A 21,769-nucleotide genomic window follows, 5' to 3' on the forward strand; every position below is an offset into this window, starting at 1 on the left:
ACTGCACTCTAGCTAGGGTGACAGAGTGAGACTCTGTCTCTTAAAAAAAAGTCATTATAATAACTATTTACTAAGAACTTTTGTTTTCAAGTACACGATGGCTTTATATACATCATCTAATTTAATCTTCCCAACAGTCTTGAAGTAGTATATTTACCCCTTTCACAGATGAGAAAAGTGAGGCTTAGAGAGGTTAAGTTAATGCCAGCTAACCTGAGTTTATTAGTTAGCAATGTCTGTTGAGTTTGCCTCCTAAATTTCTCTTAAAGGTTAGCCCTGCCTCACTGTAAATTGCACAGCCAATATTTAAACCCAGATTGGCTTGACTCCAGAGTGTCTGATTTTATCACGCTGTATTTAGTTAGCTAAATTCTGGGAGGTCCTTAAGGGCAGGAGCTGGATCCTGTTCATGTTAGTACCCCAAACCTGGAAATCAGTACTCTGGTATTGGTTGGAAGTTAGACTTAGTTTTTGACTTAAGATGGAGAAGGGAGGCACTGCACTTAGTAGCCCTAGCAGGTAGTGTGCATACACAGTGCTCATCATTCGGAATTACTTTGTCTGCTCACGTTTAGATCTCAGTATCTCAATACCATCACTTACTACCTACAGGATTTGGGGCAGGTTATTCAGTCTGCCTAAACCGGAGTTTCTTGAATTGTAAAATGGTCGCCACAATGGCACATGACTCTTTTGCTCATGGTTAAATGAGATAAGTATGTAGAGCCATCGGTATGAGGATCCCTTAAATGGTAGTTACCAGCATTTGTCTGTAGTGCACACTTTATCACGAAGCCTGCTGAGAGAAGATAATTCTTGACCATCCAGAAGGATGAGATCATTTAGGGGTGATTTCCTATGCACCCCAACACACACCTCTGTGTGTTCACAACTTCTTTCTATGGTGGTGAAGACTACATGAGAACTCTCATCCTTGCCAACATATTGTGACATGAGCTTCCCTGGCAAGTTCCGTGGCAGTGCATGGATCAATCTGGTCATGCAGAGGCCAGGGCACCATACCCAGTAGCTTCATTTACACATCAAGAATGTTTCTTTTTTTTAATGACACACTTCTCTTTGGGGGTCTTGTTATTGCATTAAATTCCACCATGGTGACCACCCAGTTCTCTTTAAGTTTTTGACACTAGTTACAAGTCACATAGCTGACAGAGCTGAAAATCATTAATTCTTTCTTTTAATCAGAATTCTCTAGGTCTTTCCCAACCAGATTTTCCTGGATGTCTGCCCAAGACTCACAGTATTATGCATATTGTCTCCATCAGGAGAAAAAATATAACATAAAACAAAAACACTATACATTGCATTGGATGCATGTTAACTCCCTTATCATTCAAGCTGGGAAACAACCCCTTGAGGTGGGACCAGCATTGACTCCACTTTGTTGATGAGAAACCTGATGTCAAGTTACTCCCTTAAGGGCAATAGCTGGTGAATAGCAGTGTTGTCAGATTCAAACTTAATCAGGCTCAGATCACCACACCAGCACATTGAGTGCTGTAATTTTCTGCAACTGTTGAGCTAAATTGTTCCTCGGGTTGGGTCAAGACAATGGAAAGCAACAGCAACCCGATAGCTCTCTGAAAACTTGGGACCCAGGCCCAGCAAACTGATAGCTCTCTGAAGGCCCATGTATACCCAGGAAGTGGTATACATGAGAGGCATTTAGAAGCTCCACCTGTATACTTAGAGAAACATAAACCCAATAATAGTAAACTTCCTGAAAGAGTGCCTTAGAGCTTAGATTGTGAGAGGTTGAGAAGCTTCCCAGGCACCAAGGTTGGAAGAATCCCTTTCTGCTTTGTTTTCTTTTGTGTTACCCATTTTCCCCATATGGATTGGAGTCCTGGGGAAAAAAATGCGCTCAATATGTAGGTTATCAGGAAGGGGATTGTCAATCTCATCAACATTCGCCAAATTGAGAAGTAGGCACTGTTTTTTCTTTTTTACTCACCACTATACAAATGAGGATAGGCATATTTTGAATGGCTTATGCTTTATTGATATTCAGTATCTTTTCCTCTTCTGAAACCCCACAGTGCTACACTCTCTTCTCTTAACAGGTGTCATCTTTGCATTATGATATACCTGACCTACATCCCATCTGCTCAAGCTAGGTAGCTTATTTGAGCTAATATGAGGGTGTTAAGAATTTATAACATCTCTTCATACTCATTACCCTCCCAGGGAAGGGTACACTGGAAGCAGTGCAATTACCATTTAAAAGGAGATTTCAATTATACCTCAATAAAGCTGTTTTAAAAATAGATAAATAAAGGGAGATTCCAGTGTTGGAATGTCACCCCCTAAGCTACCATCACCTCCTTCATGGAAAATGACAATGGCACCCCTCTCTTTGGGGCCTTCTCCAATCCATCCTTCACCCTGTAGTGAGAATGATTTTCTTAAAGAGTAAGTTGACTATTTAGTCATATAAATAGTCATGGATGCTTCAAGGCAGCGTCAAGCTTCTTGCCCAAAGCTTCCAATGCCTTGCCAAGCTCCCAGCCTCACCTTTTAACACTTCCTATTTTGATCCCTACTCTTAAGGAAAGTTTTCAGTCCTTGAAAGAGGTGTACTGTCTCTTGTCTCTGGGCTTTTGTTCATATCCCTTCTTCCTGGAGCAAATTCCATCTTTTTTTTTTTTTTTTTTTAAGTTGTCACCTAGGCTGGAGTCCAGTGGCTCCATGTCAGTTCACTGCAACCTCTGCCTCCCAGGTTCAAGCAATTCTCATGCCTCAGCCTCCCAAGTAGCTGGGATTGATTACAGGCACGTGCCACCATGCCCTGTTATTTTTTATTTTTTGTATTGTTAGTAGAGACGGGGTTTCACCACATTGGCCAGGCTGGTCTCAAACTCCTGGCCTCAAGTGATCCACCTGCCCTGGCCTCCCAAAGTGCTAGGATTACAGGCATGAGCCACTGTGCCTGGCAAGCAAATCCTATCTTTTTCACCTCTCTGTCTGGCTTATTTCTACTCATCCTTTGGGTTTAGGTATCACTTTTTCAAGGAAGCATTTCAGGAGCCCTCCAGTGTGTCTCATGCTCTAACAGTGAGTGCAAAGAACCTCCATTCTTCCTCTAGCACAGCTTGAAATGACCAGACTCCTTCTCTATAATTTCCACTGAGCAATAAGTTCCCTGAGGGAAGGAAGCTTCTCTGTCTTTAGTTGCATATGCTCTGTGACTGGCACAGGGTAGATACTCAATAAGTGAATAAACAGAGGTCTCTCAAGCACATTCCCTTGGTAAGAAATACCACCCAAGCAGAAAGAGAGACAATAGGAATTTTTAATGCATGGACAGGCCTGCAGGGACTCTGGGAAGACCCACAGGTAGCAGGAAGAGGCAGGGTCCCACAAACTCAATAATGTCCAGCAAAAAAGAGAGAGAAGTCCTTAAAGACCCATGCTTCCTCACTGCAACCATCCTCAGAGCTTCCTTCCTGGTGCTGAAGAGGTCAAAACTGTCTCCTCTAGGGGTCAGGTCAAAACTGTCCCTCCATATGTCTCCTCCAGGGGTCCATGGCAGGAAGAAAGCAGAGTGTGGCAGGAAGGAGGAAGAAGAGCAAAGGCCGCTTGGTCTCCACCTGAAAACTTCTGCCTCGGGATTGACAGCCATCCATAAGAAAAGGTTTAAAAAGGAGAGACTTTTGATAGAGTCAAATAATATCTTTGAAAAAATAAAAAGATAGAGAAAAATGAATAATTCCATTGGTTACAAAGGTCTCTGTCCACTATCCACAGGAGAAACCGTTTGCTTTGGCCTTGCTGGCAAGCTTCATCTGCTAGGCCCATCCTCAGCTGTCCCCCAGCCCACCCAGGCCCCAGGATCCAGGAGAATACTGCTCCCCCTCCCATGGAGAGTCTCTGTGCTCACGGAGGGCAATACCCTCCCTCACCGGCCCTTGGACTCCCCGTACGTGTTCCGGGCCATTGACACCATCTTCTCCTCACACGTGATTTTGGTGTCCTTGAGGATGCTGTACCACACCATGCCTGCAGGCCGGACCTCCTCGCTGCGGCAGAAAAGATAGGGCACTGTTTCCACGCGGCTCTGGATGTAGGCACTCCGCAGGAGGCTGGAGCAGTGGCTACTCACCCTCTCCAGTCGCCGTAGAATCAGGTGGGCCTTCCTGAAAGGTAGGATGAGACAGCCATGATTAAAGAAGTCCAGATCAAGAGTTAGACCTTTGAGGTAGTACATGTCAACAAACAAATGGTAACTTCTTCTCCCAACCATTTCCTATCTATTCCAGATTGGAGTGTGGTACTTCAAACACTGATTCAAAAATTGGCCTAGAACCTATCTTCTTCAATTGTGCAATGTGTTAAAAAATGAAAAAGAGGCATAGCCTTTAACCTAGTATTTTCACTTCTAGGATATGGGAGCCCTAGGAGTTCAAAGGTGACCAGCCTTGGACTCTGATCAAATAGGTATTATTATAATGATTAAAAAGCAACAAGAACAATCAAAAGTTATTGACACCATATGCTAGACACTGGGTATGCATTTTACATATATTTTAAATTTTTTATTTAGCCTTTATAACTATCCTGAATGTATTGTCTACCCCCTTTTAATGGGTGAGGAGCTCAAGCAAGGCTCAGAATAATGACATTACTTGACTAAGGCAAACATCGAGTCGGTCACTGGAGTTGGGAAGAATCTAAATCTAGGCCTGACCACCCACAGTCCCTTTCTAACTGTCTGTGTTCTCACTTCATGAACTATTTCACACTCTTTTCTCTCAGTCTGGAAACTTTGAAATCTTGCCCTTTGTGATTCCCTTTCATCAAATATATATATATGTCCCCAAATCAGAACTTTTCTATGTCTCCTTTTTTCCCACCTTTAAAAAAGTGATGATGGTCTTATCCTCAAGTTAAGTATGAGAAATGCCTAATGCCTGGTATAGAGCTCAGAGTAAGCTTCCAATAAATGATAGCTACTCTTATAAAGGATTGCTGGAATGCACCCTCAGGATCAAGGTTATGCTGAAGACTAGCCTTACCAAGAATTATTCCGTACTATGGAGGACGTCATTAAGAACTTATCTAGAGCCCTATATCCAGCACAAGAGAGGGGAGCTGGGAGAGATCTGATGGCTGCACAGATAAATAAAGCCAGGAAGGATTGTTGCAATCACCTAGTCCAGGGTTTTTCAAAGGTGGCACTATCGACATTTTGGGCTGTATATTTTTTTGTTGTGGGAACAATCCTATAGGACATTTAGCAGCATCCCAGGGCCCCACCTACCGCCAGTAGCACCCTTGCCCCGGTCGTGAAGTGTGAAAATTCTTTAGACATTGAAGAATTTTCAATAGCACCCTTGCCCTGGTCGTGAAGTGTGAAAATTCTTTAGACATTGAAGAATTTTCAATAGCACCCTTGCCCCAGTGAAACTGTCTTTAGACATTGCCAAATATCTTCTGGGGGCAAAATCACCCAAGTTGAGAACCACTGACCTAGTCTGACCCACTTTCATTAAAAATGTGGAAACTGAGGCTTAGAGAAGGAATAGAATATCTTTATCCCAGGTCACATTACAAGTCAGCTTCAGTGTCAAGGTGTCTGTCTCCATGTGGAAACCACTTTTCTCTACATTCCAGCATCTTCAAGATGCCAGGCACCCTGGGAGGCTACATGAGAGGTTCTCTCTCCTGCTGTCCTCTCCATGTCCCTCTGATACCACAGGAGGGAAGGAGTTTTACAACAACAGACCCCACAAATGGGAGACTGTGTTAGGCACCTGCATAGCAGCTGAAAAAGGACCGAGCTTATGTGTATACATTTTGTGGGCACAATTTATGAGGTGCCTTTCAAAAAGTCCTCTTTGTATAGTTCACCACTTGGGTGGAATATTTCCTGAGGTGCCAAGAATTCATCACTTCATAACCACACTCTATCCACAGTCCTCTTTCCCCTCAGGCAAGTGCCCCCCCAAGAGGAGCCTGAGGAGTTTCTTTTCCATTCCTTCTCATTTGAGTTCTGGCTTCATTCTTTAATAATTCTGTGTCCTGGGGACATTTACTTAACATCTCTAAATCTGTTTCTTCATTTGAAAAATGAGGATGTTGTGAAGTTGAAGGAGATAAAGTCATTTCTTGCTGATTTGTTGAGCATTTATTATGTGGCAGAACTTCTGGTAGAAAAGATGGACAAATGGAGATGACAATACAAATGACAAAAGCAATTATAAAAGAAGTCACGAGAGCTGTGTGAAGACAGAGGAAGGTACTTAAGTAGGATCAAGGATGTCCAAGAAGGCTTCCTATTATAGTAGTAGGGAAACATGTGTTGAGCCTCCTAAATGAATAGGAGTTAGATAAAGAAGAGGAAAAGGTGGCCGGGCACGGCGGCTCACGCTTGTAATCCCAGCACTTTAGGAGGCCAAGGCGGGTGGATCACAAAGTCAGAAGTTCGACAGCAGCCTGGCCAACACAGTGAAACCCTGTCTTTACTAAAAATACAAAATTTAGCTGGGCGTGGTGGTGGGTACCTGTAATCCCAGCTACTCAGGAGGCTGAGGCAGGAGAATCATTTGAAACCGTAAGGCGGAGGTTACAGTGAACCAAGATCGCGCCACTGCACTCCAGCCTGGGCAACAAGAGCAAAACTCCACCTCAAAAAAAAAAAAAAAGTAAAGGTAAAAGCATAGAGACAAGAGATGCATAGATGTTCTGAGAATTTATGGCTGCAATACAGTGTACTAGTGGGGACACAGTGAAAACTGGAAGGAGCCATAGCCAGCCTGTTGAAGCCTAGGAGCTAGGGCAGTGGTTGTATGCAGTAATGATACAACCACAGGCTCCAGAACACCGACTACTCAGGTTCAAATCCCAGCTCAGCCACTCACTCTGTGTGATACTGAGTGAAGTGCTTTACCACTTGTCCCTCAGTTTTCTTACCTTACCCATAAAATGAAATAATAACTGTATCTACCACAAAGTGTTATTTTTTAAATAAAAAATTAACAGACACATAATAAACTGTCAATAAATGTTATCTATGATTATTGTCTTGAGAGTAAGTGGGAGAGTTATTGAAAGATTTCAAGAAGCAAAGTAACAGGTTTGGAGCTGAACTGTTTAAAAATATTTCTGGTTGTTTGAGGAGAACTGAGTGGAAGGAGGCAAAACACAGAATTAAACCAAGTGGAGGCCAGGAGCAGTGGCTCACACCTGTAATCCCAGAACTTTGGGAGGCTGAGATGGGCGGATCACCTGAGATCAGGAGTTTGAGACCAGCCTGGCCAACATGGTGAAACGCTGTGTCTACTAAAAATACAAAAATTAGCCAGGCCTTGCAGTGTATGCCTGTAATCCCAGCTACTCGGGAGGCTGAAGCTGGAGAATTGCTTGAACCCAGGAGGTGGAGGTTGCAGTGAGCCAAGATCGTGCCATTGCACTCCAGCCTGGGCAACAACAGCGAAACTCTATCTGGAAAAAAAAAAAAAAAAAAAAAAAAAGTAACCAAGTGGAGTGCACACTCAGGTGTTAACTGTTTCCCACTGTTGTACTTACAGGTGTTGGTTTGATTTTTCTCTACACTGGTAAAAAGCTTCTTATTCTTGGTTTGCTCATCTATACAAAGGGAACAGCAGATGGCTCACCTCATAAAGTTATAGTGAGGGTTAAGTCAGTACACGTCAAACTCTTAGAAAATTACTTGGCACAAAGTAAGCACCTGATGCATGCTAGAAAGTATCATCACCATTATCATTACTCCCACCACCATCACTCTCATTGTCATCATCATTATTACATCACTAGGTGTATTTTGTGTACTGGGCACTGGGACAGATATGAACTAGTTTAAGCCTTGGGTATCTTTATAAGTCAGCGACAAGAGACAGGCAGACAGAAATATTAACAGCCTCTAATTCGGGGGCAGAGCACTGGGTTGAGGAACACTACGCATGCTGTTCTGGGAATATAAAAGATGGACACCAATCATCAGTTTGGAGACTCAGAGTAGTCTCTCAAGAGGATGCCACACCTGAGCTAGTTCTTCAACAATGAAACAGCATTTTCAGGAAGATGAGAAGGCAAAGGAAATAGCCCATCCCAAGTTAGACTAGAGAGAACATAAACTACTAGTTGTTTGAAATAACCAGTGCAAAGAATAGGTGGGAGACCAGTGAGCTTGGCAGGGATCAGACCAGGCAGACTCTTCCAAGCCATGATGCAGTATTTGGATTTTATTCTGGGCAATGGAGAGACATTTTCTGATTAGATAGTCACAGAAGTAAGCGATAAATATAAATACAAAATGAAGTTGGAAAAGACAATTCTTCCAACATGCCCAAATGCCCTTCTTCCAAAGGAACAGACAAAGTCTCCTTTTGCATGGATTAGGAAAACATTTTTGGAGTGAGAAAGTGATTTTGCCTTTAAGGAACACCTTGAGTTAGTAACAAAGGCAAAGCTAGAACCAGGGTTCCTGATTCCAGAGTGAAGATGAAGTGTTGGCTCTAGAATCTCAGATTTAAATCCCAGCTATATAACTTACAGCTATGTGGCTCATGAGCAAATTCTTCAATGCCACTAACTCTTAGTTGTAGCATCCATAAAATGTGAATAATGGTTTTGTTGGGAGGAAGAGATAATAAGGAAAATTTGCTTAGCTCTAAGTAAGTGTCAGCAATGATTCAAAGCAGAATATTATCGTGAAAAGCACATAGGCTTTAGAGTCCATAAGGGCAAGTCACTTCACCTCCCTAAGCCTCAGTTTTCTCCTGTGTAAATGAAAATAGAAATATTTATTTTGTAGGGCTGTTGTTAGGTTGAAATGAAATGATGGCTACAAGCAACCAACACAAGACTTTGTACATAACAGGCACTGAACCAATGTTTGCATTTAGAAAACAAAGAAGAATTCAGAAAGTAAAGCCATGGAGAGAAGGGTTGGAGGTGCTCGAAGGCTGGGGAGGAGAAGGAAGAGTCGGAGTGAGAGAGACCAAAGGCAAAAATGCTGGCTAATAAATTGTAGGCAATGGAGATCCATAAATCAAAAGGTCAGGCATGCTTCAAGCTTTCCCTGGAGGGGAAATCATAGGTCAGTGACCACTTTTGTCAAATACTGGAAATGAAATCTTCCTTATTGGAGATAGGACTCAGACCCACTGGGATAGGAAGCAAGAGATGAGGGAGGGCCACCACATACTAATGTATTGTTTTATCAGCAGGCTAGACTGAGACAGGAATCGCTTGTGAACGAGTCAGGGGCTGGGCCCAGATGCCACTTTTCCGGGACTGTAGAACCATTCTATTCCCAGCACCATTTCCCAATCAGCTGTTGACTCACTTATCAGACAGGAAAGAGACCCAATTTCTAAGGGGACCCTGAAATGGAGAAAAATAAGACAGGCAGGAAGAAAACATTCCCATTCGCCTCCCTCCTTCCTCCCTGCCTTATGGAGTTGAGCTTAAGTGTCTCTGTGTTAGCTGACCCGAAGCTTAATGAGAATTGAGGACATGATGTGGTTGCAAAAAAATGGGAACATAACCTTTAGAAGTGGAGAGGGCAGAGGTTAAGGGAAGTAATGGCTTCATTCATGGTGTCCTCGTCGGGCTCCATCTGGAGAACCCCCGACACTTCTGGTAAGAGGGGCACATGTAAATTGCAGCCAGATCATGATGCTGAGGGGTGTCTCAAAAGCAAGCCTGCTGAGCTGAAAGCAGGAATGGAGAGTGCCCATGGAAGAGAAGATTTAGGCCATTAGTTACATTGTTGTAGCAACAAAAGACAAGTGGGCAACAATCTGAGGGTCAGAGATGATAACGACTACAATTTATTGAGCACCCACTATGTGCCAGAAACTGTACCTATGCAACATTATTTTACATCTAATCCTTAACCCAATTTTAGAGTCTACAGGTGATAAAAATGAGCTTCAAGCCAGTCATTGATTTGACCAGGGTGACAGGAGGATAGGGCGGGGTTTCAATCCTCTGCTGTAAGGCACCAAAACATTATGACACAGCCACTCTAAAATTATCAGAAGACACATTTGGCTCAAAATAATAAAAAATGTAAAGCTAAAGTCCTCTAAATTTAGAAAGGGTTATTCTATGTGGCAGCGGGTTCCTCATCACTGGAGGTGATTAAATCAAGTATGTTTTAGAAAGGGGTGTACTACAGTGGGAGTCGTAGCAGGCGTTTGTCATTGTTATTTGTTTTTAATCTAAAAGGTACGAGAGCCTTGATTCACAGAGAAATATCATCTGATGACCACTCACTTCACAACAAAATTTGCTGTGACACAATTGTCAAGCACTGAATTCCTGAGCTGAGAGGACCACTTTTGCTGAGGTTCTATTCATGACTCAAAGTCACACTGAAATTTCATCTTCAGGAAGTCTTCCAGATCTTCCCAGCTATCATAAGTCATGTTTTCCCATTTGCTGCTGAAGCATTTTATTTATCTGTGGAGATCCATATCACATTTTTTCTTAGCGTGCACATATCTTGGGATGTAATGTGGTTTTACAGGACACCAGTTGAATATCAGAAGACAATATTCTAAATTCGGACTCCAACAGTTAGTGTTTAGACCTTGCAACTATGGACAGTTTACATAACTCCACATGATTCTCTGTTGCTTAACCTTCAAAATCTATTGTTCAGGATATTAAAGGAAATATAAATAACTGGGCCAATAACAGGTGCTCAACTAATATTTCCCACCTGCTTCTTGGATAGTGTAGGTTTCCTCTGGTGTCCAGCTCTTTACTGTGCAAGAATAATGAATTAATAAATGCAAACTGGGATTACTCATGCCTGTAATCCCAGCACTTTGGGAGACTGAGGTGGGCGGATCACTTGTGGTCGGGAGTTCCAGACCAGCCTGGCCAACACGGTGAAGCCCCGTCTCTACTAAAAATACAAAAATTGGCCAGGTGTGGTGGCAGGCGCCTGTAATCCCAGGTACTTGGGAGGCTGAGGCAGAATTGCTTGAACCTGGGAGGCAGTGGTTGCAGTGAGCTGAGATTGCACCACTGCACTCCAGCCTGGGTGACAGAGCAAGACTCCATCTTCGGGAAGGAAGGAAGAAAGGAAGGAAGGAGGGAAGGAAGGAAGGGAAGGAAATAAATGCAAAGTGACTTGAACTGAGAAAATTTTCAGTCCTTAGCTTTCAAAACACAGCAACTCTTCAGCAGGGGTCAATAAAGGGAATGAAATGGCATAAAAGCATCATGTGGACCTAAAGAAATAATCAGGCAAGTGGGCAAAAGGTTTATGTGGATTTGTTTATAATAACAAAGAAACTGTAAGAAATCTAGTTGGTTTTTAATACACAACCAGATTAATGTGTGATACATTCACATATTTGCATGACTAAAGGACCCTTCAAAAAGATAAAACATTTACATACGTATCTGTGGGTAAAAACTTGTAAAGCATATTGTTAAACAGAAACAGGTAGATAACAGAACATAACTTATGTATTTGTTAAACATAATAGAGATGATAGAGCTGTGGTTGTAGACATGAACATATTCTTAAGCCTGTATCTGTTTCCCCATCTCCATGCATATCCATATCTGTATACAGAAATACATGTGTACACTGTTAACGATGTAATCTCTGGGGTAGGGTTGGGATTATGTGGCCCAGAGGTGCACAATTTTCATTATTTCATATATTTCTGTATCATTTGGATTTTATATAATGAACAATAATTATTTCAGAACAAAATAAAATAAAGGTATTTTCATTTTAAACTATGAATATATACACATATATTTTTAAGCTGGTGTGATGAACTTGTGCAATGAAGCCATGGTTTTATGACTTTCCAGTAGTTCATCAGGGTTACTTTCAAAATAAACCCGTATCAAATTTAGCCTCAGCTTGCTCCTATCCAACAGAAAGTCAGAAGCTCAGATACTGCCACTGGTTATATACCTTTAACACCAGGTTTGAAATGTGATTTGTAAGGTGCCCACTGAAAATGTTCGCATTTGCTTTTTCTTTTCATCCACTCAGAAGAAATCATAAGACTTTTCAAAAATGTGTTCTTTGATGACAGAAATGACTGAGTCTCAACTGATCCAAAGCTATTTCAGTTGGAACTGATAGGAAGTTCAAGACAATAACTAACCTTGCTATATACTGTCGGTGGGGAAAACAGATCCATGGGACACTAGTTCAAAGTCCAAAGTCAGTGTGTTTTGTTAGTATTAGTTAGTTGGTATTAGTATGAGTATTTATTTGTTAATTAAAGGTATAATTGAAGATACCTTCAATTATAAGATATGCCAATGCTTTAATAACAGCCATTCAAGAAAAGAGGAATACAGTGCTTAATGTACACATCCACTTTGCACAATCCGTCCTTATTTTAGAAATGCCAAAATATACAGAAAAAGGTTAAAAGTACCTCTGAGATTATAGGAATATGACCCTAGAAGCCTAAGTCTGCTCTTGTACCCAATATCTTAAAAATTCTGAGAGTTAATTCAATATATCCAAAGAAGCAGTTAACACAATCTTGGAGGAATATACAGTGACATCCCAGGTTTGTTTGTTTTCACTAAGAACACAGCAGTGGAAGTGTAACTCTTTTCAAATCCCATGGCACGTTGAGAAAGATCCTGTGATGATTTCTGTGATCTATTCGTAATGTCTGCCATGGAGGCAAGAGGAGCTGACATCATAAATACACCATTCCTGGTTCAGATAGATCAATTTCACTGAAGCAAAATGTCCTCAAGAGCTTGCTGTGTCCTCTCTACCAATATGCTCAAACATAACTGAAAGTGTAGAGAAGCCCAAGAGTGGTCAAGGATGTTCTGACCCAAGAAAATTCTGGCCCCTGGCCACCTATGAGCTCAGTTTTTCAAGTCTTCTAATAGGAACCTTATGGCTGGGGACAGCTGGGTGTCAGTGCGTCTTCTTCGAGCAGCTGTTTGCAGTAACCTGTGGTCATAAGAACCAGGCTCTGGGGGACACTGGCCTGACAGATTTATTAGGCAGAGGTTAAGAGATGTCCTTTCGTCACTAAATCTTATGGGGATATATGACCACAGATTTAGGAAAGATTTGAAAACATTTTGGGGTTTAGTGATTACACAGTCCAAGAGAATCCTAATAGAGCTCATCTTATGATATAAGTCCTCAAAGTACTCCTGGAAAAAACTCTTATCCCTCTAGTCAACCTGGGTCCCTCAGAAACAAGACGTGCAGGGCTGGAGGTCAAACGACACTAACAATGTGTCTGTTCTCTGGTCTCTAAGACCTTCAGGGTTTTCCGGTTCCTTGGCTTCCCAGCTGGAAGAGACTTTGGAGTTCAGCCCTTTCATGTTACAAACAAGGTCCAGAATGGGGATGGCTTGTGTCCAAGGTCACACAACAAGTAGGTGACAAGGCTAGGACAGAACCCCTGGGCTCCTGGCTTTGGAGAAGCATCTTACCCTCTCTTATTTACACTGTGATGTTCTGCACACTTGCTAATCCTTGAAAGGCAGAGCAAATGTATCCAAATTGCTCCTCTGTTTAAAACATTTATATGGCTTCTGGGAGAAAGAAAAAACTTGTGAACAGAACTCACAAGAACCATCATGATCTGTCCTTTGCTAAACAATCCAGCCTTGTTGTTTTTGTTTGTTTGCTTTTCCTTTTCACTTTGAACTCTCCTCTTTCACTTTGAACTCTCTTCTCCAATAAGATTTATATTTTTAACTGAAGTATATTCTCTTACCCAACCTTCTCTCATCTTTGCATTGGTAATTCCTTCTGATGAGAAGACTCTCTCCCTTCCACCTGGAGGACCCTTCTTCATTCTGTTTCTAAACTTAGAAACATTCTTTCTTCCACAAGGATTCTTCCTTGAGCTCCAGATCTGGATTAGCTGCTCCAGCTTTCTGCATCTGGAACCTTGTCACTCCAAGTGTGCTTTTGGGGCCAACAACATTAACATCACTATGACAGCTTGTTACATTGGATTTTTTGGAATGTTAGAAGACCTCAGAGTTCATGGAATTCAGTAAATGCAGAATCTCAGACCCAACCCAGACTACTGAGTCAATTTGGAATGTAACAAGTCCTCAGGTGATTCTCAGGCACGTTAAAGTTTGAGAAGCACTGCTCTAAAACGCTTGTCCATTCACATGCCAAATGCCACCGCAATTACTGGCTGACCAGTCTTTTCCTCACTAGATGCTGAACCTTGTAAAGGCAGGATCTCTGTCATCTTCACTCTGTATTTTTAGCCCCCAGCACATGGCCTGACACATAGTTAGCACATTAAATGAATCAATGAATCAATCAATCAATGAAGTGAGATCTCTTCAAGTCTTTTAATATTTGCAAGGACATTGCATTTTTTGGAATGTTAGAAGACCTCAGAGTTCATGGAATTCAATTCTTTCCATCTGTGATCTAAAGATTCTTGAGGGCTTGGAGAGACATAACGGATGCTTGGGATTGGGTGGGGTGGAGGGGCATAGAAGAGGAGACCCAGCAGGTGGGACTCCAGGCCACCCACTCCAATTTCTACCAGAACAAATCTTTAGTCATCTGGTCCACACATTTAATCACCTCATTACTCAATTACTCAACAACTAATTATTTAGCACCTACTTACAAATGTGAATACGACATAAGGGATCACTAACTATACATAGTTTACATTGTAGCAGGGAAGACAGATAATATGTAAGTAAACATACAAGCAATATAAGATTCTAAATCTAGTAAGTGCAGGAAAGATAGTTAAACCATTAGGGTGTGACAGAGCAAATGGGTGGACATTTTAGAGAATTCTCTGTGGAGGTGGGCTGTGATTCCATGTAAGATTTATTTAGAAAAAAAGGGTATATACCCAAAGGACTATAAATCATGCTGCTATAAAGACACATGCACACGTATGTTTATTGCAGCACTATTCACAATAGCAAAGACTTGGAACCAACCCAAATGTCCAACAATGATAGACTGGATTAAGAAAATGTGGCACATATACACCATGGAATACTATGCAGCCATAAAAAATGATGAGTTCATGTCCTTTGTAGGGACATGGATGAAATTGGAAATCATCATTCTCAGTAAACTATCACAAGAACAAAAAACCAAACACCGCATATTCTCACTCACAGGTGGGAATTGAACAATGAGAACACATGGACACAGGAAAGGGAACATCACACTCTGGGGACTGTTGTGGGGTGGGGGTGGGGGAGGGATAGCATTGGGAGATATACCTAATGCTAGATGACGAGTTAGTGGGTGCAGTGCACCAGCATGGCACATGTATACATATGTAGCTAACCTGCACATTGTGCACATGTACCCTAAAACTTAAAGTATAATAATGATAAAAAAAAAAATACCACAGTTCTAGTTCGTCCTTATCATGTTATAGGTGAGGAGACTGAGGGCCAGAAAGCAGCAGAGCCCAGGGTTGCACAGTGAGCTTATTAGCAGCACCAGGATAGATTAGGAGGCAGTTTCCTTGACTCCTGCTGACATATCAGTGTGGGATGTTGGAGCAATCTCAGATATCATCCAGGAGACTAGAAAGACCAGAGGAGGAGGAAGCTAGGTGACAGGGTGGGGAGGTTCGCAGACAGTGGCTGGTGACTGCCTGACTAGGGGTTAGCGGGTTATCACAAACCATTACTGAGTGGATTGCCTGGCCTCTGTGGGCGGCCCGGCGGCCTTTCCAGAAGATTTATGTCCTGGAGGCTCATAAAGGATCTCAGGAGGCTATAAAGACAAAGTCAGAAGTGGAGCTCTGGTTTAGCTTCCACACAAACTCCCTGAGCCCTGTGGGAAAGCCCAAAAAACTGGAATGCCTTCCTCTGTCCACAGGCAAGATGGCAGCTGAGATGACTCACACAGCGGCTTTCATCTGGGGCTCTTCACTTCTGCCCGCCAGTCTGGCCCTCTTTTAGGTTTTATCTAAAGAACCTTCCTTTCATGTGCAAGGGAGAAAGTTAAAGTCCAGGACCCAACATAACTGATAAGGCCTTGCACTGGGCAGAGATCTCTTTTATCCCTGGACCAAGCTCTCATCTCTGTCCCCGAGAGCCTCAAATTCTTGGAGGGCCATTGCAAATGTTCTAAGGGCTCAAGGTGAGAGCTCAAGGCAGAACTGGCCTCCATGTCAAACTCTGCACAACTCTGGGCAGCTCATTTTGCCCCATGGGACCTCAATTTCCTTATCATCCAAAAAATGGCATGAATACCCTACATGGTCATTTCGAAGTTTTTAAAGCATGAAGTGCTGCCCACTAAGTATTTCAAGAAGTCATGTGATTCTCTCCAATGCACCAATGCCACCCTGGCCTAGAATGCTATGCTGTCTTCCTGGGACTATTATCACAACAGCCTCTAGAGCCTCACTGCCGCTTTCTTACCTTGACCCCTATACTCAAGCCAGAGGGATCTTTCTCCTTTGATGGTCTGATAATATTACTCCTTTTTGTGAAAAACACTTCAAAAGCTTACCATTACCCTAAGGAGATAATCCCAACTTCTTAACCTAATTTAAAGGGCATTCAGGATCTGGCTCCCACTGACCTCCCCCTTCTTATCTCTTACCACTCCTGCTGTCACACACTTTGCTGCAACTACACAGAAATTCTTCAGTGGCTCCAAACACAGTATTTACCAAAGTGTAGGCCGAGTTCCTCTAGGGTAGGGAAAGGATTTTAGGTGGTACTCAAGATGATCACAGACCCAATATTAAACAAAAATGAATCATGTTTGCGAAAGTGGTTAGATTAGCTCTTTCATTCTCTTCCCCTCTTTCAGGTTACTTCAAAAAGAAAATCTTGGGCCGGGCGGTGGCTCATGCCTGTAATCCTAGCACTTTGGGAGGCTGAGATGGGCGGATCACTTGAGGTCAGGAGTTTGAAACCAGCCTGGCCAACTTGGTGAAACCCTCTCTCTACTAAAAATATTTTTTAAAAATTAGCCGGGCATGGTGGTGGGTGTCTATAATCCCAGCCACTTGGGAGGCTGAGGCAGGAGAATCGCTTGAACTCTGGAGGCAGAGGTTGCAGTGAGCCGAGTTAGCACCATTGCTCTCCAGCCTGGGCAATAAGAGCGAAACTCCATGTCAAAAAAAGAAAAGAAAATCTTGGTTTGGGGCTGTGTCTTTAACATTTCTCTAACTAATCTCCCTTTTGAAGGGACAGCTTCAGGCTCTGCTAGAATTGAACAACATTGTTTTCTGTTTTTTGTCTCATTCCACTTTTGTTGCTTTTGTTCATTGTCTTGAAGGGTTAGGTTTAATTTTCTATTAAGGGTAGATGATGTTGGTTTTCCCTTTACAAGATGATGTTGTGTTTTCTATTCAAATACATTTTTAATAAGAAGTGAATCTAAGAAAGAAATACCAAATAAAGTATATATGGTGGTGAGATGACCAAAGTCATAAAAGTGGTAGGCAAGTGACCAAAAGTTGAGAAGAAAACTTCCACTGTCATGTAACATTTTCTCTTCTGAGCATTCCGTCGGGTAGTCTCTCTGCTCCAAATACCCATCCTTTTCCCCCACAACCCTCACTTACCTTACCCCAACTCAAACCTTAGGCATCAGGCTCTCAGCCCCAGTGCTGCTTCATTGGGTGACCTAGACCAGATGCCTATGTCTCATGTATGTTCCCAAAGAGTTCTGTTCTTCTGCTATCATGATGCTTATTATTCCTGCTCTACATAACTGCCTGTTTATGCAACAGGAAGCTATGTATAGGTAGCAACCATTTCTACCTTTTTATCGTTGCATTGTCAGCAGCCACCACATAAGAGGTGCTGTTAAGTATATGCTGAATGGATGAATGTTGCTAGATGCAAGACATAAAATGCAGCCACCATTGCATATACTGCTTTATGAAGCTTTAGAAAATAGTGACTGTGCCTTAGTTCTGTTTGAATCATTCATGGTTCCTGGCATAGTGACTGGCATGCAGGACAAAAATAAAGCCTTCATACATGTTGAATTCATAAATCTATATAGTCATGTTCACTAATGGACTTTAGTCAAAATCATAGCTATTTACTGTAGAAAAACTCAGGCTTCTTATGGAAGACTGAGAGAGGCCCTGGATTATGGGTCATGGCCCCGCTGCTGTTCCCCTCTGTGATCTTGGTTAGGACACAGGCCTTCAAAGAGCCTAAGTTTCCTATCTGTAAAATGAGTGGGAGATGAGCAAGGAGAATGATTAATGCAAAGAGCATCAATGCCCTTTCCCCATTCAACATTCCAGGAGTGCAGGAATCTAAAGTTCCAAGATTCTTTCATTATCTCTGCCCGTTTTCTATCTTTAGCCTTGACACGACCAAGGTGATAATCACCCTTATTTACTTGATAAAGGCTAGTCTCAGCCTATGGGGAAAGGGTCCAGAAAAGTCAACTGGAGGCAAAAAGAATATGCCCCTCCAATCACACAAATATGCCCATACCTGGGCCCCAGCTCATCCTCACTTCTCCAGACGAAGTCGCCAAACTTTTCATAGTGAGAGTTGTAGTGGTGCTGGACTCGGAACAGCATCGAGGCTGAGACCTCCATCAGTGTGTTGTAGGCCATCTGCTGCTCCTTTCCACTTGTGTACCCATTGTACAGATTGTAGATCTTGTCAGCTATTTCTGAGAGGGCAGAAGGGCAGAAACAGATCACTGGGTGGTGAAAAAAAGTAAGGATATAAGCATGGGCTTCAATAAGAAAGGCACAGTGGTGAGACAGTTTGCTTGCATAAGCTCTGGGAGCAGACAAACCTTAATTTCATCTTGAATATGTTATTGACTGGTTGTGTTTGGTTTTCTATCATCTGGAGGTAATGATGTCTATTCTGGAGGTGCATTGGGAGAGCTAAATTAAAGAGTGGATACAAAGCACTCAACACAGGGTCTGGCACAAAGTTAGTGCTCATAATTGCAAGCTTAATTATCAATATAATTATTGTACCTGTGATTTTACATACAATTGGCTTAAATAAACTGTCTTGGATAATCTCAACACCCTCCTTCTATTTCCCCTTTGTTGTATTTCCAACACATTTCTGTGATCAGGTCTGATAGGTCCCCATTTGAAACACCTTTCAAAGATAATCCAAACTCTTCTGCTTGGTGTTCATGGTTATTCCTACTGCTTCAGTTAGTCCTACTAATCAAAGTAACTTCAATTCATCATGAGTAGAAGGCATATTCTTTCAGCTTCAAAAACCCTGTCAAAATCTGTATGTGGTCCTAAATCATTACCAACAACAGTTGCTGCTAGGAGAATCTGGAAACCTAGAGTAAAAATGGGAGGAACACTATGCTCCTCCCATTATGTTACACTATTTTCTACTCTGATTTTTATTTGTACTTTTTTTTGACAGTGGATGTGTTATTTTAAAATAATAATTTTTAAAATTTATCAGGAAAATATTTCAAATCCCCTCCCCTTTGGTAGCACATAAAACATTTATAATTGAGTTTATTATTGAGCCATCTGCAGAAATATCTGTCTCACCACCCATAATGTGAATTCCTAAAAGGTGGAGACTATGTCTCTACTGCATTGCTTGGACTTTTGAGAAATAATTGTTCAACTTTAAGTAGACCACCAGGACTTATGAGCCACTGTCACATTTTGCTAGACTTGATGTAGAACTGCATCTACACAATGCTCAAGAACTAAGTATATGGTGGATCTGATTGACTGATTATAATTTTTCACGTTTTTTTTGCCTGCTGTTTATGTCATGAACCAGGAGTGGCAAAAACATTTAATCTTGCATGCTAACTGACTGATAATCACTGATGGTAGCTCTATTCTAAGGATTCTGAGACCACCATGGGACTGGATGGAACAGCATGCTGTGATCTGCTAATGATGTCTGCTATGGACACCACAAGGTGAAATGGTCTTCTAGGTGCCATCTCTTTGCTACTCTAGCAACGACAAGCGGGAGAAAATGATTGGGCCCTGAGAAATCTAGGCCAAGGGACAAGATACAGTCATGGGGCGCTGACTCCCTACCATTCGTGGCCTGTAAGTCAGAACACAGATCAACTCTCTAAAAGAGGGGGCAAGTCTTTCCACTGCCAAAGATATTGCTAGTCAATCTTAATTTTTCCCTTCATGACTTTGATTAATTTAACTCCATGTTCCTCCTGTTCCCTTAGTGCCTTCAATTTCTTCTCCCTGTGCCAGTGTGTCAGGGTGTGCGTGTGTGTTTAATGATTAGTGACTGTTGGGTGCAGAACTTAGGGGAAATATGGGAGTTACCTTGGAGTTGAAAAACTGGGTTACCTACCTTCTGCCTTGTTGTCATCTACCAGTGGACAGGCCGTCCTCAGGGTCACCGTGCTTAGCTCTGAGTGCCTCCCTCGTGTATCCACAGCATACAGAGTGAACCTGCAGCACAGCAAGAAAACAGAGCACCAGGCTGTGACTTCACAGAAGGCCCTGGGAGTTGCAGGGAAGAACAGAGAGTCGTGGCACATTAGGCTACAGGAAAAATGATTTTTAAAAAAGAATGATAATTATAAAGCATTTATTGAGGACTAACTGCCTACTCAGCACTTTGTACTTCCTAAAAGGGAGGGATTTATTGTCACCCACATCTTGTCAATGAGGACACTGAGACTTAGATTGTGTATCTTTCCACAGTCTCAGTTACTGAGGGACAGAATGGGGGTATTGAACTCAAGCAGTCTGAGTCCAGGGTCTGAGAAGTGAGCCCCAATGCTGTCCTTTATGGCTGGATATATCCATTTATATATTCATTAATTTACTAATTTAAGAAATATTTATTGAGCATTTACTACACACCAGGAAGTACTTTAAGTGCTAAGGTTATAAAGATGAACAAGAGAGTCAAGGTCACAGATCAAAAAAATAAGTAAAAATCAAAAAGTAAACAAAAAATCAGATAATGGTTAAGTGTGAAAGAAAATATATCAGAATAATGTGAAAAAGACTAATGCGGGAGCATGGGGAGTATGGGCTTTGGGATGTAGCCCATGAAAGCCTTCCTGAAGAAGAAACTTCAGGACCTAAGACCCGAATAGTGAGGAAGAACCAGTTTATGGAAGGAAGACCTGGGGAAAGAGCATTCGAGGTAGGATGCTCAGTAAGTACAAAGGTCCCGAGGAGAGGAGCACAGACGGTTGAAGAAATGGGCAGCCATTGTGGCTGGAACAAAGGGAGATGAGGTAGAAGGTCGGTGGGAACCTTGTAGGCCATGCCAGGGAGACTGGGGGTTAATCTGGCTATAAGGCATATCCCTACCTTTCTATGATGTCATCTGAAGTTCCACGCTATATTGGTGGAAGCAGACACAGCCTGTGTGGCCTTAGAAGCGAAGAACAGGTAAAACGTAGACCTGGTAGATTCAAGTCTAATCCAGAGCATACAATTCTTTCTAGAGCAGCCTCTGTCCTCTGTCCTATCTCGGGGAAGCTCTGTGACCCTTGTATTCCCAGATCTCCAAGATCTACAGTTAAGCAAAGTCTAAGAAGGGAGCAGAAATGACTTTCTAGATGATGTGAGCCTTAGAGGCCAAGATCTGATAGAAGGGTTGAGCATCTGAGTGTTCTGTCTGCATCATGTCATCCTTTTTCACCAGCTTTTAAGGGTAGAGGCAGTAGCGTGAAGTGGGTAGAGGGTTCCCTACATTAAGTAGAAGAGACTGGGGTCATAATGGCCCTATTTCCTTCCCTCCTTCCCTGCATCTCAAATTATCCCATGTTATAAAATAGGAAAAACACTATGATTAGCAAGTTTCAGAATGCTGAGCCCTG

The 21,769-nt window shown here is 42.2% G+C and overlaps 1 protein-coding gene across 6 annotated transcripts in view; it reads right to left on the reverse strand.

The window, feature by feature from the left end:
* Window positions 1-3,293: 3,293 nt before the first annotated feature.
* ASTN2 (astrotactin 2) overlaps window positions 3,294-21,769 on the reverse strand; it is a 983,906-nt gene continuing 965,430 nt past the window's right edge. For 5 of the 6 annotated variants that reach the window (XM_031014726.3, XM_031014725.3, XM_055350513.2 and 2 more), the window contains 3 exons: window positions 20,281-20,381; window positions 18,442-18,625; window positions 3,294-4,157 (listed from right to left, as the gene is read on the reverse strand). In XM_031014726.3, the coding sequence (XP_030870586.3) occupies window positions 3,920-4,157; window positions 18,442-18,625; window positions 20,281-20,381 (523 nt within the window). In that variant the 3' untranslated portion in view covers window positions 3,294-3,919. The remainder of the gene's footprint in view (window positions 4,158-18,441; window positions 18,626-20,280; window positions 20,382-21,769) is intronic. The other variant, XM_031014728.3, reaches the window with a different exon arrangement.

This window comes from Gorilla gorilla, chromosome 13 (genome assembly GCF_029281585.2).
Source record: "Gorilla gorilla gorilla isolate KB3781 chromosome 13, NHGRI_mGorGor1-v2.1_pri, whole genome shotgun sequence".
Lineage (NCBI taxonomy): Eukaryota > Metazoa > Chordata > Mammalia > Primates > Hominidae > Gorilla > Gorilla gorilla.